Source organism: Rattus rattus, chromosome 9, assembly GCF_011064425.1.
Source record: "Rattus rattus isolate New Zealand chromosome 9, Rrattus_CSIRO_v1, whole genome shotgun sequence".
Lineage (NCBI taxonomy): Eukaryota > Metazoa > Chordata > Mammalia > Rodentia > Muridae > Rattus > Rattus rattus.
In genome coordinates this window covers 12,141,142-12,153,681 of record NC_046162.1, presented here as the reverse complement: position 1 = coordinate 12,153,681, position 12,540 = coordinate 12,141,142, and the positions used below count along the sequence as shown (strand labels likewise).

The 12,540-nt window shown below is 43.8% G+C and overlaps 1 protein-coding gene across 1 annotated transcript; it reads left to right on the top strand.

Annotated features, from left to right (window-relative positions):
- Window positions 1-12,101: 12,101 nt before the first annotated feature.
- Window positions 12,102-12,469, top strand: LOC116909513 (60S ribosomal protein L39-like). The gene has a single exon (XM_032913118.1). The coding sequence runs from the start codon at window positions 12,127-12,129 to the stop codon at window positions 12,280-12,282; it is 156 nt and encodes a 51-aa protein (XP_032769009.1). The 5' UTR covers window positions 12,102-12,126; the 3' UTR covers window positions 12,283-12,469.
- Window positions 12,470-12,540: the final 71 nt, after the last annotated feature.

Sequence of the window (12,540 nt, the reverse complement as noted above, 5' to 3'; positions counted from 1 at the left end):
ACATAGTATGTTCCAGGGCAGCCATGCTACATAGATACCCAGTCTCTCAAACATGAATTAATTAATAATTAAATCATCACAGATCCATGGTAACAAAAACAGTAGTACTGGCACAAAAGCAGACGTGTAGACCAATGAAACAGCGGAAGATGCAAATATGAACACACACAACCTTAGCGGTTTAATATTTGACAGATATGCTAAAAACATAACTCGGAGAAAAGAGAATGTTGTGGATCATTCATATGACACCTGTCTGACTGGGAACATATTTAACAAAAGAGGCCTTTTTGATGATACGGACAACCAGGACTTTCAGGGACTGGGGAATCCCAAATGCAATGCCCAGCCACATTAGCTAGGAGCATAATGTTATATTCTGTTTATGTGAAAGCATGCATCCTGCAAGTACAAGGTTACATCCTGTTTTGCAAAACAGATGTCTTGTAGGTGTCCTGGTTATCTCCAGTAAAACAAGCTTTTGTTTACAGAAGCAGAAACAGCAGTTAACCTCGTGACCTATTGTCTTGCATACACTAGAGTTGCATAAATAAGATCAGATGAGTACTAAAAATAAATAAATAAACATTTAGCAGCTGCTTGCTGCTCTCTTAAGCACAGCACCTTTTAAACTTTTAAACATAAAATTGGTCATCAACTTAATGTTAGCCATCACAAAAGCACCTCCCAACAATGATTCTGGGGAAACTGGATATCCACATGTAGGAGAATTAAACTAGATCCAAATCTATCGCTTTGCATAAAAGTTAACTCCAGATGGACCAAAAACCTACTGTGAAACCTGTTAACACTGAAACTGCTAGAATAGAAGATGAACTAAGTGTAGGAGAGGACTTTTTCAAATAATACTTTTTGACTTTTAATGATTTTTTCCATTTGCCCAGGAATTAAGGCAACAATTGACAAGTTGGGCCCCATAAACCTAAAAAGCTTTTGCAGAGCTAAGGAAGCACACAAGTAAAGAGGAAGCCCAGAGATTAGGAGGGAATCTTTGTCTGCTACACATCTGCTAGATGATTAATGACTAAAATATGCTTATATTTTAATAGAACTTCAAAGAACAAAGAGCCAAGAAAACAATCCATTCAAAAACTGGGCTGAGTTGGGATTTCTGTTGCTGCTTTAGAGACCCTGAACAGAGCACCTTGTAGAAGAAAGAGCTTGTTGCATTTTTCACTTCCAAGTAAGTCTATCATCGAGGGGTAAGTCCAGGGGTTGGGGATTTAGCTCAGTGGTAGAGCGCTTGCCTAGAAAGCGCAAGGCCCTGGGTTTGGTCCCCAGCTCCGAAAAAAAAAAAAAAAAAAAAAAGAAAAAAAAAAAAAAAAGAGGGGTAAGTCCAGACAGAAAGAGGTGAAGGCAGGAACCTGGAGGCTGGATCTGACGCAGAGGCCATGGAGAAGTGCTGCTCACTGGCTTGCTCCTCATGGTTTGCTCTGTCTGCTTCTTATACAGCTTAGGATCCCCTGCCCCGAGGGTGGGGGTGGGGTGGGGTGGGGACTAGACTGGGCAACCTCACACCAATCACAACCAAGAAAATGCTCCACAGTCCTGCCTACAGGCCAGTCTGATGGAAACATCTCCCACTTCCTAGATAACTCTAGCTTGTGTTATTGACAAAATATTAACCAGAAGAACATCTGAACAGTCATCAAAAGAAGAAATAAATCAGATCATATGGTTCATGCCTTCAATCCTAGTGCTCAAGGCTAGTAGATATCTAGATTTTTTTTTCTTTTTTTTTTCTTTTTTTTCGGAGCTGGGGACCGAACCCAGGGCCTTGCGCTTGCTAGGCAAGCGCTCTACTACTGAGCTAAATCCCCAACCCCAGATATCTAGATTTTGAGACCAGCCTGATCTACACAGTGAGTTCCAGGCCACCCAGAACCACATAGAGACACTGTCTCAACAACAAACAGGCTAAAAAATTTTCAAAAATGTACATTACCCTTAGCAATTATGGAAATGCAAATCAAAACAACTTTGGATTTCAACCAACCCTAGTCAGAATAACTAAGACCAACAAACCAACTGAAGACAAATCCTGGAGCTGGTGTGGGAGAGGGCTAAGCCTCAGGGACTATTAGTCAGCTTGTAAACTGGTGCAGCCACTCTGGAAATCAGTGTAGCAAATTCTCAAAAACCAAAAATCAACGTGCCATATAAAACAACTATATCACTCCCCGACATAACACCCAAGGACTCCATATCCTATTTCACAGACCTGACTCAGCCATGTTCACTGCTCCTCTACTCACAATAGCAAGGGAATAGAAACAACCTGTTGGGTGACAAATCTTTTCCTGGTGTGATGGTTTGCATATGCTTGGCCCTGGGAGTGGCACTACTAGAAGGTGTGGCCTTGTTGGAGGAAGCGTGTCACTGTGAGGGTGGGCTTGGAGACCCTCCTCCTAGCTGCCTGAGGATGCTCAGTCTGTTCTTGTCTTCCTTTGGGTGAAAATGTAGAACTCAGTTTCTCCTACACCATGCCTGCCTGGATACTGCGATGCTGTCATGCTCCTGCCTTGATGATAATGGACTGAACCTCTGAACCTGTAAGCCAGCCCCAATTAAATGTTGTCCTTTATAAGACTTACATTGGTCATGGTGTCTGTTCACAGCAGTAAGACCCTGACTAAGACACCTGGGAAGATCAACGCACGTCTACTCATCCCAGATAGGGAGCATTAGCACACAGGTGATCCCACTGGCCTGCCCTCAGAAACCTAGCAACTTACATCATCACCTGTGGCTGCCACCAGGTATATCAGGTGCGTGCTGAGGATGAAAAGAATCGCCAGCCGTCCCTGACCTCTCTGTTCCCTGCATGCCATCCCCTCTGCATGCTCTCCCCCCCCCCCATGGCTCTCTGTCTGTTCCCTGTCTGTCTGTCTAGGGTGTGTTTGCCTTTATCCCTTCCACAGGTTCTCACTCCCCCCCCCCGCCCCTAGGCCTCTTTTATACCAGATCTGTTGGATAGAGTGATTTCTCAGTATGCGTTGGCTCTGGCTGCCAAAGGTAGCCCCTCACCGCATTATATTTCATAACATTGATGTCATGTCCTCTGAGGAACTCTCCTAAGTGTCTGGCCACAGTGTGTGCCCATCTGCCTGCTCTACCTACAACAGATCCGTTTTCTGGTCCACTAGGCAAACACAAACAATTGGTGAGTTCTCTCTCTAACTCAGCTTAAATGCTTCTCTGAACCTGACCATTTCCCTGGATAAGACTTCACTTCTCCAGCATGGTTTCTCTTGAAAATCCTGCTACGAGGTACTGTGTCGCCTGTGCTTTTAGTACCAGCCCCTGTCACGTGGATGCTGATTGACTGGACAGCTTGCGCCTTCTTGGTTCAGTTCATCTCTGGGATGCCTCAGACCCAGGCCTGGGACTGCTCTCCTCGTCCATGGGAACAGCATCCTCACAGCTCTACTTCTAGCTTCTGTACTTATGGAACCTGGCTTCAAAGTACTGCCCAAGCGATCAGGGGACCATGAAAATATTCTTTCCTTATTTCTTTTACCTTGCTCCAAGCCCTGTTTCTTTCTGTCTTGTCTCCCTCCCCACACTGCATAAATGTTTTGCCTGCAAGTGTGCAAGGACTGGAAGTTGGAGTCAGATAAGAGCAGAAACTGCAGTGTACACCACACACACACACTGCCTGCACTACAGCATCTGCTCTAGAACAGCTCTGGAGGTACGTGGGGATCATTTGTCTGTGAATGTGATTCCTAACTCTAGAGTCTGGTTCTTTAGCCCTCTGTGTTCTCCACGTGCCTCGCTTTCAAAGCCTGCCCATGTGGACCACATGCCCTTCCCGCCTCCTGGAGTACTGCAGTCAGCCTGTGCTAAGCTAAGCGCATGAATATTCTCTCTCTCTCTCTCTCTCTCTCTCTCTCTCTCTCTCTCTCTCTCTGCTCTCTCTCTCTCTCTCTTCCTCCACAGACCCAGATTTCATTACAACTTGGCTTTATTCAAGAGCCTGGATAACAAGTGAAACAGCCACCTTTCCAGGATTTGGCTAGCACCCTAATTTCCTTAGGGTCTCTAAAGATGTTGACACCCCCAGACAGCAGGAAGTAGTCTAAAGATCACAGCGCCCTCATTCTTGCCTCACTACCCCTTCCTAGTTCCTCGTTTTTAATTAAACAAAAAGGGAGGAATGTTAATGTACAGGCAATTCCACTAGTCTGCTCTCAGGGACCTAGCAACTGCTTATATCATCATCTGCCGCTCTCACCCCCACTACCACCAGGAGTGCTGCAGACAAAGAGGACATCCAGTAACCCAGACCTCCCTCCTTGTTCCCTCTCTCTGTTCCAAGCAACTATCTCCCCTACCCCACCCCAACGTGTGCCCTCTCTCTGCCCTCATAGCTCTCTCACTGCTCCCCACCTGTCTGTCTGTCTGTCCACTTGTCTGCCTCTACCCCTTCTGCACTCCTCTCCCTGCCCCAGTAAACCTCTTTTACACCAGATCTGTTGCACGGTATAATTTCTCAGGGGTACACCTTGCTTGAGCTGCCAATGACACCCCCTCACTGCTTTATATTTCATAACAGGGATCCCATGCCAAACCAAAGTACAGACACCATCAAAGTGCATCCACAAGTTTCATTGGGGTTACTTGCAGGAATACAGATGAGGGGCTTGATTACCTAAAGGAGCAGAAAAAACTCAAAGACAGCTGTATCACCAAGGCCTGGTGACAGCTGGCAAAATCTTGGGAATCTGGAGTACACTGCATAGCCTGCAGGCAGTGCAACAGGTTGGACAGTGTCCTTTCCAAGTGACTCTCTCTAGTCTGAACCTTTTCCAGGTAGGTTGGCCAGTTTCTGTTTCTCCCAGGCTATCCTCAGAGGGGTCTTTGCAGCTTGCTTTCCTTTGTCTGCTAGGGATTCTCCACTTATGTTACTGGGAGGGAGGAAATAGAAAATCTGATCAGTTTCAGGGACTTCCTGAAGCTATTTTTGTTTACCTCCTGGCTTAAAGAACATTCCCTGCATGATGGAATATTTCACTCTCGGAGGAAATTTTTTCACAACCTATCCTTCAGCTGATGAGAGGATGATGAAACTGTAGTGCATATACATTCAGCTGTAAAGGAAAATAATATCGGGGCTGGAGAGATGGCTCAGCGGTTAAGAGCACCCGACTGCTCTTCCAGAGGTCCTGAGTTCAAATCCCAGCAACCACATGGTGGCTCACAACCATCTGTAAAGAGATCCGATGCCCTCTTCTGGTGTATCTGAAGACAGCTACAGTGTACTTATATATAATAAATGAATAAATAAATCTTTAAAAAAAAAAAAAAAAAAGGAAAATAATATCTGCAGTTACATGGAACTAGAAAATAGTACATTGAGTGAGGTGACTGTAGGGACCAGGGTCAAGGAAAAATACCCTGCCCCTGGCTTCCTCCCCTGTGACTCAGCTTTGTTGACCAAACTAGCCATGCTGTACTTTTCCACTAGCTCACTATTGATGACCCAAGAACCCTAAAAAGACTCTCTTTCGCCCAACCCTCTTGTTCAGAGGTGGCTGCACTGTTTCTCCCCAGTAAATCTCTGTGTGAGATTTGTTACATAGTGTGACTTTGTGGTATTCCTTGGCTCCTGATTGCCAAGATACCCAGGTGTCCAAAAAACCCTTATAGTAACCCAGATGCAGAAAGAGAAATGATAAATGTTCTCTCTTCCTGTGGTTCCCAACTCAGATGTGAGTATAGAATGTAGAGCGATGCTGAAACCAGGAGGAGCAGAACACAGAGGATATGAAGAGGAAAATGAAACAAATGTGGGGGTGGGGCTGTCATCGTTCTTGGGGTTGGGGAGGTCAATACAGAGAGAAGAGAAGGGGGACAGTAATATGAAGGATGCTTAAAAAAAGACTTAAGGAATCATATTGTTTATATTTTCCAAACATTATGTATGGGGTGTGTGTGTGTGTGTGTGTGTGTGTGTGTGTGTGTGTGTGTGTGTGTGCAGAGTTTGATACTATCAGGAAAAGACCCTTCAAACTAAACTTAAAAGATTTTTAAAAAACCCAAAAAACCAAACCTTTATTTTTGGCAGTGCTTCGGTAACTCTCCTTTCCAGTCTAAGAGCTGTTACAAAAGGGGAAGACAAGGACTGGAATATTTAAAGGTATGGACCACAGTTGTCTGGATTCTGCACTGTGAGGCATTATAATGTTTTGCTGTTTGTTTTTCTGAACAGCAGTGGTTAAATATCTACTCCTACCCAGCTGTGATGCCTATGAAGCACAACAATAGCCAGTATGGTCAGACATCTCTAAAATGCAATGGACTCCTGTCTTGGCAGCAATGGACACCTGGGTTTAGGACTGACCGGCCTTTCCTTTGAGAGAGGAGTGCAGTAAAACCACTGAACTAAACCACTCTGTGAGTAGAAAGGAAAGTTTATTTGTATAATCAAACTGCTGGGCTGTCTTTAGAAGACAAAGAACACTGGGCAGTGGGGAAAGGCCTGTCAGTTTCAAGGGGACAGTTAACACCAGGAGAAGTACAAGGCCAGAAAAACCTTGGAGTTAATGCAGACTGAGTTAATCATGAACTAGATGCCCTTGCCCAAGATAGTTGACCACTGGGGTAGATGTGGTGGTTTGAATAGGTTTGGCCCCCATGGGCTCATGTGTTTGAATGCTTGGCCCACAGGGAGTGATACTATTAGGTGAGCCTTGTTGGAGGAAGTGTGTTACTGTGGTGGTGGGCTTTGAGAGTCTTCTCCTTGTTCCCCTTGGAAGAAGATGTAGAACTTTAAGCTCCTCCCCCAGCCCCATGCAGGCTAAGGTAATAGGCTAGAAAGTACATTAGTACAAAAAGGAGGTGTGACAGGCGCCCTGAACTTTGTAGGTCACCATACATTAGCACAACTGACTCCATGATGGAAGTACCATTTAGGCTGTGAAACTGTGCATGTAGACAGTACCACCCTCCAAAACAAAAATAAATGTCTAACCCATCAAAGTCCATAGTTCTGGGAGAGTCTCTAAATGTATAAGCTTGCTTTGTGGATTCTGTAGTTCTGCTTCTGGCTAACTGTTCTTGTTAACTAAAGCATTTTTGTGCTAAACCCCGAGAAAGACTTGGGGTTACACTGGGATCCTGAACACCCAGCATAATCACCAGCTAGCTAATAAAGATTAATAAAAATTGGCTTAGATCGATCAGTCTGAGCAGTATAGTGGGAAAAGGCCAAAGGGGGAAAAAATCACCCTGATACAAGGTACAAGGGCCAAGAAACAAAATCCTACTAATTCCAGAGCTTGCCAAAGAAACCCACCAATCATTGAGCTGGACCCAAGCTCAGAACTTGAAATCCCACCAATCCTCACCCTGGAAATTACCTACCAAGAAACCCTGAGACCATGTGACAAAGAAACATGAGCATAATTCCAATTCACCAGAAGCAGACTGTTCTCTAATAGACAAGCTGTCCAAGAGAATGAGGATTGTGCACTGAGGCATTGCTGGGTGAGGCTCTGTGGGCTGAAAGCAAAAATGACTATCAGGATGGCATCCAGTGGAAAACCTACTGGCTTTGTTCTACCCCAGTCTCAGATACGGAACACTTGTGCTGAAATCTATCTTTGAGTCGTGGTTTCAGACAGGAACTAACTGTGCTATCAGGTCCCGTTGAGTGTGGGAAGCTTCCATGTCAGATGGAGATATTTTTACCCTTTAATAGGGTCCAGTTTATCTTTAGACAACATGGTGTAAGTCAGAGACACTGGACACAGGAGCTATAACTTAGCACAAGTGCCTATATTACATTACAGAGCCCCCAAATCAATGGTGACTGAATCTACTGTAGAACCTACGATTCTTGGCAGAACGCCACTTTTTGTGGTTATTTGTAAGTATGGGTTTGAGGTCAGAAGCCTTTGCTGGACTCTTTACCAGCTTTGTCAATCTTCGTTCCCGGCCTTAGTTATGGGCATGGATCGTACACGCGGCTTTGACATGTGGTTTAGCTTTTTGAGGCAGGGTCTTACGTAGCCCAGGCTGACTCGGCATTTGCTATGTGTGGCCAAGAGTGACCTTGGACTTTTTTTCTCTTTTACCTCTCAAATATCGGGATTATGAACAAGAGCCACTACGGCATATAACATGTTATTTTCTATCTCCTTTCATGCCTGCAGCCCTTTTATCCGCAGATAACCCACAACTAGTAAACATTTTATGTCTTGGGGGTGGGAGCAGTATTCCTGCTATACTGGTGAAATGGGCACTTCGGTCCTGCACAATAATATGTGGTAGTTTCAGGATCCCAAGCTCCTAAAGCATTAACAGTCCTAACGGTCATCCTGGGAAGGCTAGCAAGCTCAAGGCGCCAAGGCTCAGCCCCAGAAGTCTTCTTACCCGGAAGCTAGCCCTACAGACGTTACGTAATCTGCGCCTGCGTACTTACAACACCCACCTAGCCACGAGGCTTTACCGGATTTCCGGTGGCGGCCATTCTTTTAACTGCCAGGCCGTGCCGCTATCCTGGTGTGTGGTCCTGGGCTCCGGCTGTGCAGCGCTCCCAGGTGGGTGAGCGGGCGGCATTTCGGCCTGGGCCAGGGCTACCACCTCAGCTTTGGGGTTCAAGGCCTGCGCCTCATTGCTAAGGAAACTCTTGGCTTTTTTTCTTCTAGGGAACCTGGCAGAGTCAGGTACTCAACTCTGTCCTGCCTTTCCAAGCTATTCTAATCCACTGGCTTAGACTCACCGGGAGGAGGTAAGAGGAAACGCTATATGGCAATTAGTTGTTTTTAAAAAGCCCAGTAATTTCCTTTTAGGTCTTTGTAGTGGTTTTTCTCCTGTGTTCAGGTTGTGGTCCCTTCCCACCTCTCTTCCTCAGCCCTTTTATTTCCCTTACAAACAATTCCAGTGATGATTTTGTCCTCTTTCTTGATCCACTTCTACTTTGACTATGTAGAGGAGAAAGATTCAACCTAGGACTTCCTGTACGCTACACAACTACCACCCCAACTACATCCTCAGCCATGCAGCCCCATTCGGATTGATTTTTTTTTTAAAGATTTATTTATTTATTATATATGAGTACAGTGCAACTGCCTTCAAACACACCAGAGAAGACAGACCATCACCTCTCATCACAGATGGTTGTGAGCCACCATGTGGTTGCTGGGAATTGAACTCATGACCTCTGGAAGAGCAGTCAGTGCTCTTAACCGCTGAGCCATCTCTCCAGCCCCATTCGGATTGATTTTACAGAAGGAACTAACGATGGCCCCATGTGTATTAGACAATCTCTGACAGTTTTAACACGTGGGACTTGGAACAGGATTTAGATATTTAGTTAGAACCGTCTACACAGTTCAGGTTGCCATGTCTTCCTGTGATTTAGGTCCTGATCCTGTGACTAGTATTTAAAGAGTACTTCAGTTTCAGTCCTTGGTTTTATACAAGGTTGATCACATGTCCAGTGTCCTCCGAAGTGTGTTAAAGCCTAACTAGTCATCATCACCAGTTTTGAGAGATGTGATACAAGAAAAAGGATACTGAGAGTGATTACCATGCATTTGGGAATCAAGCAGGAGTCTGAACTGAAGTAAAACAGAAAATGAAGGCTGAGATGACATCTTTTCATACTTTTTGATACATAGTAGAATCACTCCAATGGCTGATAAACATGCAGTCAGTCATTGCAGTTGGTCAAGTAAAATATTAAGGAACACATTTGGAGAACTGCTGGAGGCTTACAGGATAAGCCACAGAGGCATGGGACTTTTTAGGTGAGATGGAGGGCCAGATCTGGTTGGTTAGTACACAGGGCAGGAAGGCCTTGTCTGATCTGACGACACATCAGTGGTCCTGTCACCATGGCAGGCTTTTTAGATGGGGTCCAGTTGAAGGTGCTAAGGCTTGCGTTTGGTAAGTTCAGTAAGTGTGGGGCCTTTTGTTTTGAGACAGTTTTGTTATGCTTTGTGTCCATATAGTCTTCGTGTACTGCTGTCTTTTATAGTTTTATCACTTTGAGCCTTACAGTGGTTGGTATCTTTGTGTTCAAAGGAGATGCCACACTAGGCAAGGGACAGGCTGAAAGTCACCATCTTATACACAAACGGAAACAGAAGGATCCATAGTTAAAGGCATCTTTTGTACTTAGAATTTGAGGTCATACCAGCTACATTAGACCCTCTCACAAGCAATTTAAACAATAACAGTGCTACAGTGATAGATTTATGTTGGTTTCAAAATATACCCATAAGCCAGGTAGCATGTGTCTTTAATCCCACCTTTCAATCAGAAGGCAAGGAATAGGTAGACCTCTGGAATCAATGAAAGGTGAAATTTAATTCCATTCTTCCTTGTTTGAGTACAAGAAAAGAAAAAGTCATACTGTACAGCTAGACTTACTGATCCTCTGGCCTCTACCTCCCAAGAGCTATATGATTACATATAGATATTAATATGCCAAACTAAGCTCTTAATTCCACTTAATTTAATCCTATTAGTTTTTCCTCATGCCAAGGCTTATATAGTTCATCCTGACCTGTGTCCCTGACCTTCCTGACTCTTCAAATGTGAAGAGATCCCCAAACTAGTATAAAAATGGGGGGGTTGCATATATTTTCGGAGACTTAGTTCATTATCACCATGACCAGGGGCATGGTGGTATGTAGGAAGGTGCTAGAAGAGTAGCTAAGAGCTACAACTTAATCTGTCGGCAGAGACAGACACTGGGTCTGCTGTGGGCCTAGAACATTCAAAGCTCACCTACAGTGACACACTTCCTTCAATGAGGCCACCCTTCCTAATTGCTTTCAAAATAGTGCTACTCCCTGATGACTAAACATTCAAATACATGAGGCTGTGAGGGTGGGTGGGGTGAAGTCTTAGTGGAGCCACCGCAAGTGGCACATTAGGGGAACCTGTGCTCAGTCTAGCAGTCCTTTTTCTTTTCCATTGGAAAAGGCTAGGCAATGAATATAAAATCTCCGAAGAGAAAATAGATCTTGATTTCAGTGTGGGGAAAGTTACTTACTTAAGGTACCTTTGTGGTAAAGGAGAATTTCAGCACTCTCTCCTTTAGTTCTTGTTTTACATGTATTTTAATGTGTATGAGTGCTTGCATGTATGTATGTGCCCTGTGTGCCTGGTCCCACAGAGGTTAGAAAAAGTGTTAGGTCACTTGGAACTGGAGTTACAGATGTTTGTCAGCTGCCATGTGGGTGCTGGGAACTGAACTGGGGTCTTCTGGAAGAACAAGTCCTTTTTAACTCCAGCCTTCTCTGTCTCTATTTTTCAACTATACACCATCAAATTATTATTTTGATAACAAAAGAAAAATGATCCTTTTTTCCTCCCAAGACAGGCTCTAACTTTATAGCCCTCACTGGCAAGATGGCTGGAATCTTGCTATGTAGATAGATCAGGTTGGTCTTGAACTCAGTAGAGATCTTCACTGGCTTCCTGAATACCGGTATTAATCATAGACTATCATGCCTGGCTCATCTTTTTGTTTTGTAGCACACTTGAATTACTCAAATAAAAATAAATCATTGCATTATCAAAATTAGGTGGTTTGTTTGTTTGACATAGTTTTAAAACTAAATTTGGTATAGTAAAGTTAAAAAACTAGTTGATCATTTTAGCACTCAAAGACTTTTAAATGCTAGCAAAAATTTATACATACACATGCAGGTTTAAAATTCTTTAACTTACAAAGCATAGGACAAATTTCCTAGGTCATTCTTGGATATATATTTCTGCCAATTCCTTAATTCATGAAGAAAATTAATTACTTAGTACAAACCTTTTTCTGATTATCAAAATCTTTGCCTGACTGAATTGACTAATTGAGAAACTTCTTTTCCTCCCTACTCCCTGTTTCTGGTTTTTGTTTGTTTGTTTGTTCCTTTAGGCTGGGTCTTATATTGGACAGGACGACCTTGAGGACTGTGTGTTCATTATTGGATTCTTACTGGAGTTTTTGGTGTGTGACCACCATTTCTGGATCAAGTGTTCTGGGTGCTTCACTTGGCTTGTTCTTTTGATTGTCTCTTTCATTGTTTTAATGACTAAGTTCTTGCCCGTCTCTTTTACACAGTTTGTGCCTGTCTGACTTTGTTCTTCACCATGGCTTCTCACAAGACCTTCAGAATCAAGCGCTTCCTGGCTAAGAAACAAAAGCAAAATCGTCCGATTCCACAATGGATTCAGATGAAAACCGGCAATAAAATCATGTACAACTCCAAGCGGAGACACTGGAGACGAACCAAATTGGGTCTCTAAGGAACCACACACCACACATACTTACTAAGCTGTCTGAGGGTTATCATTAACATACTGTACCAGGATCACAGCATTACCATTGTCTGGACAGCTGAGTATGTTCATTAGGAATGTTTTCTTTCTTTCTGTGCTCTTGTGGGTTCATTCAGTAGTTGAGTAATAAATATAGGAAACCTTTAGAAGAAAATCGCTTGTGTGTTACAACTTATTTGTTTTGTGGTTCAGGAACATGTGCATAATATTCAAGTATTCTATCAA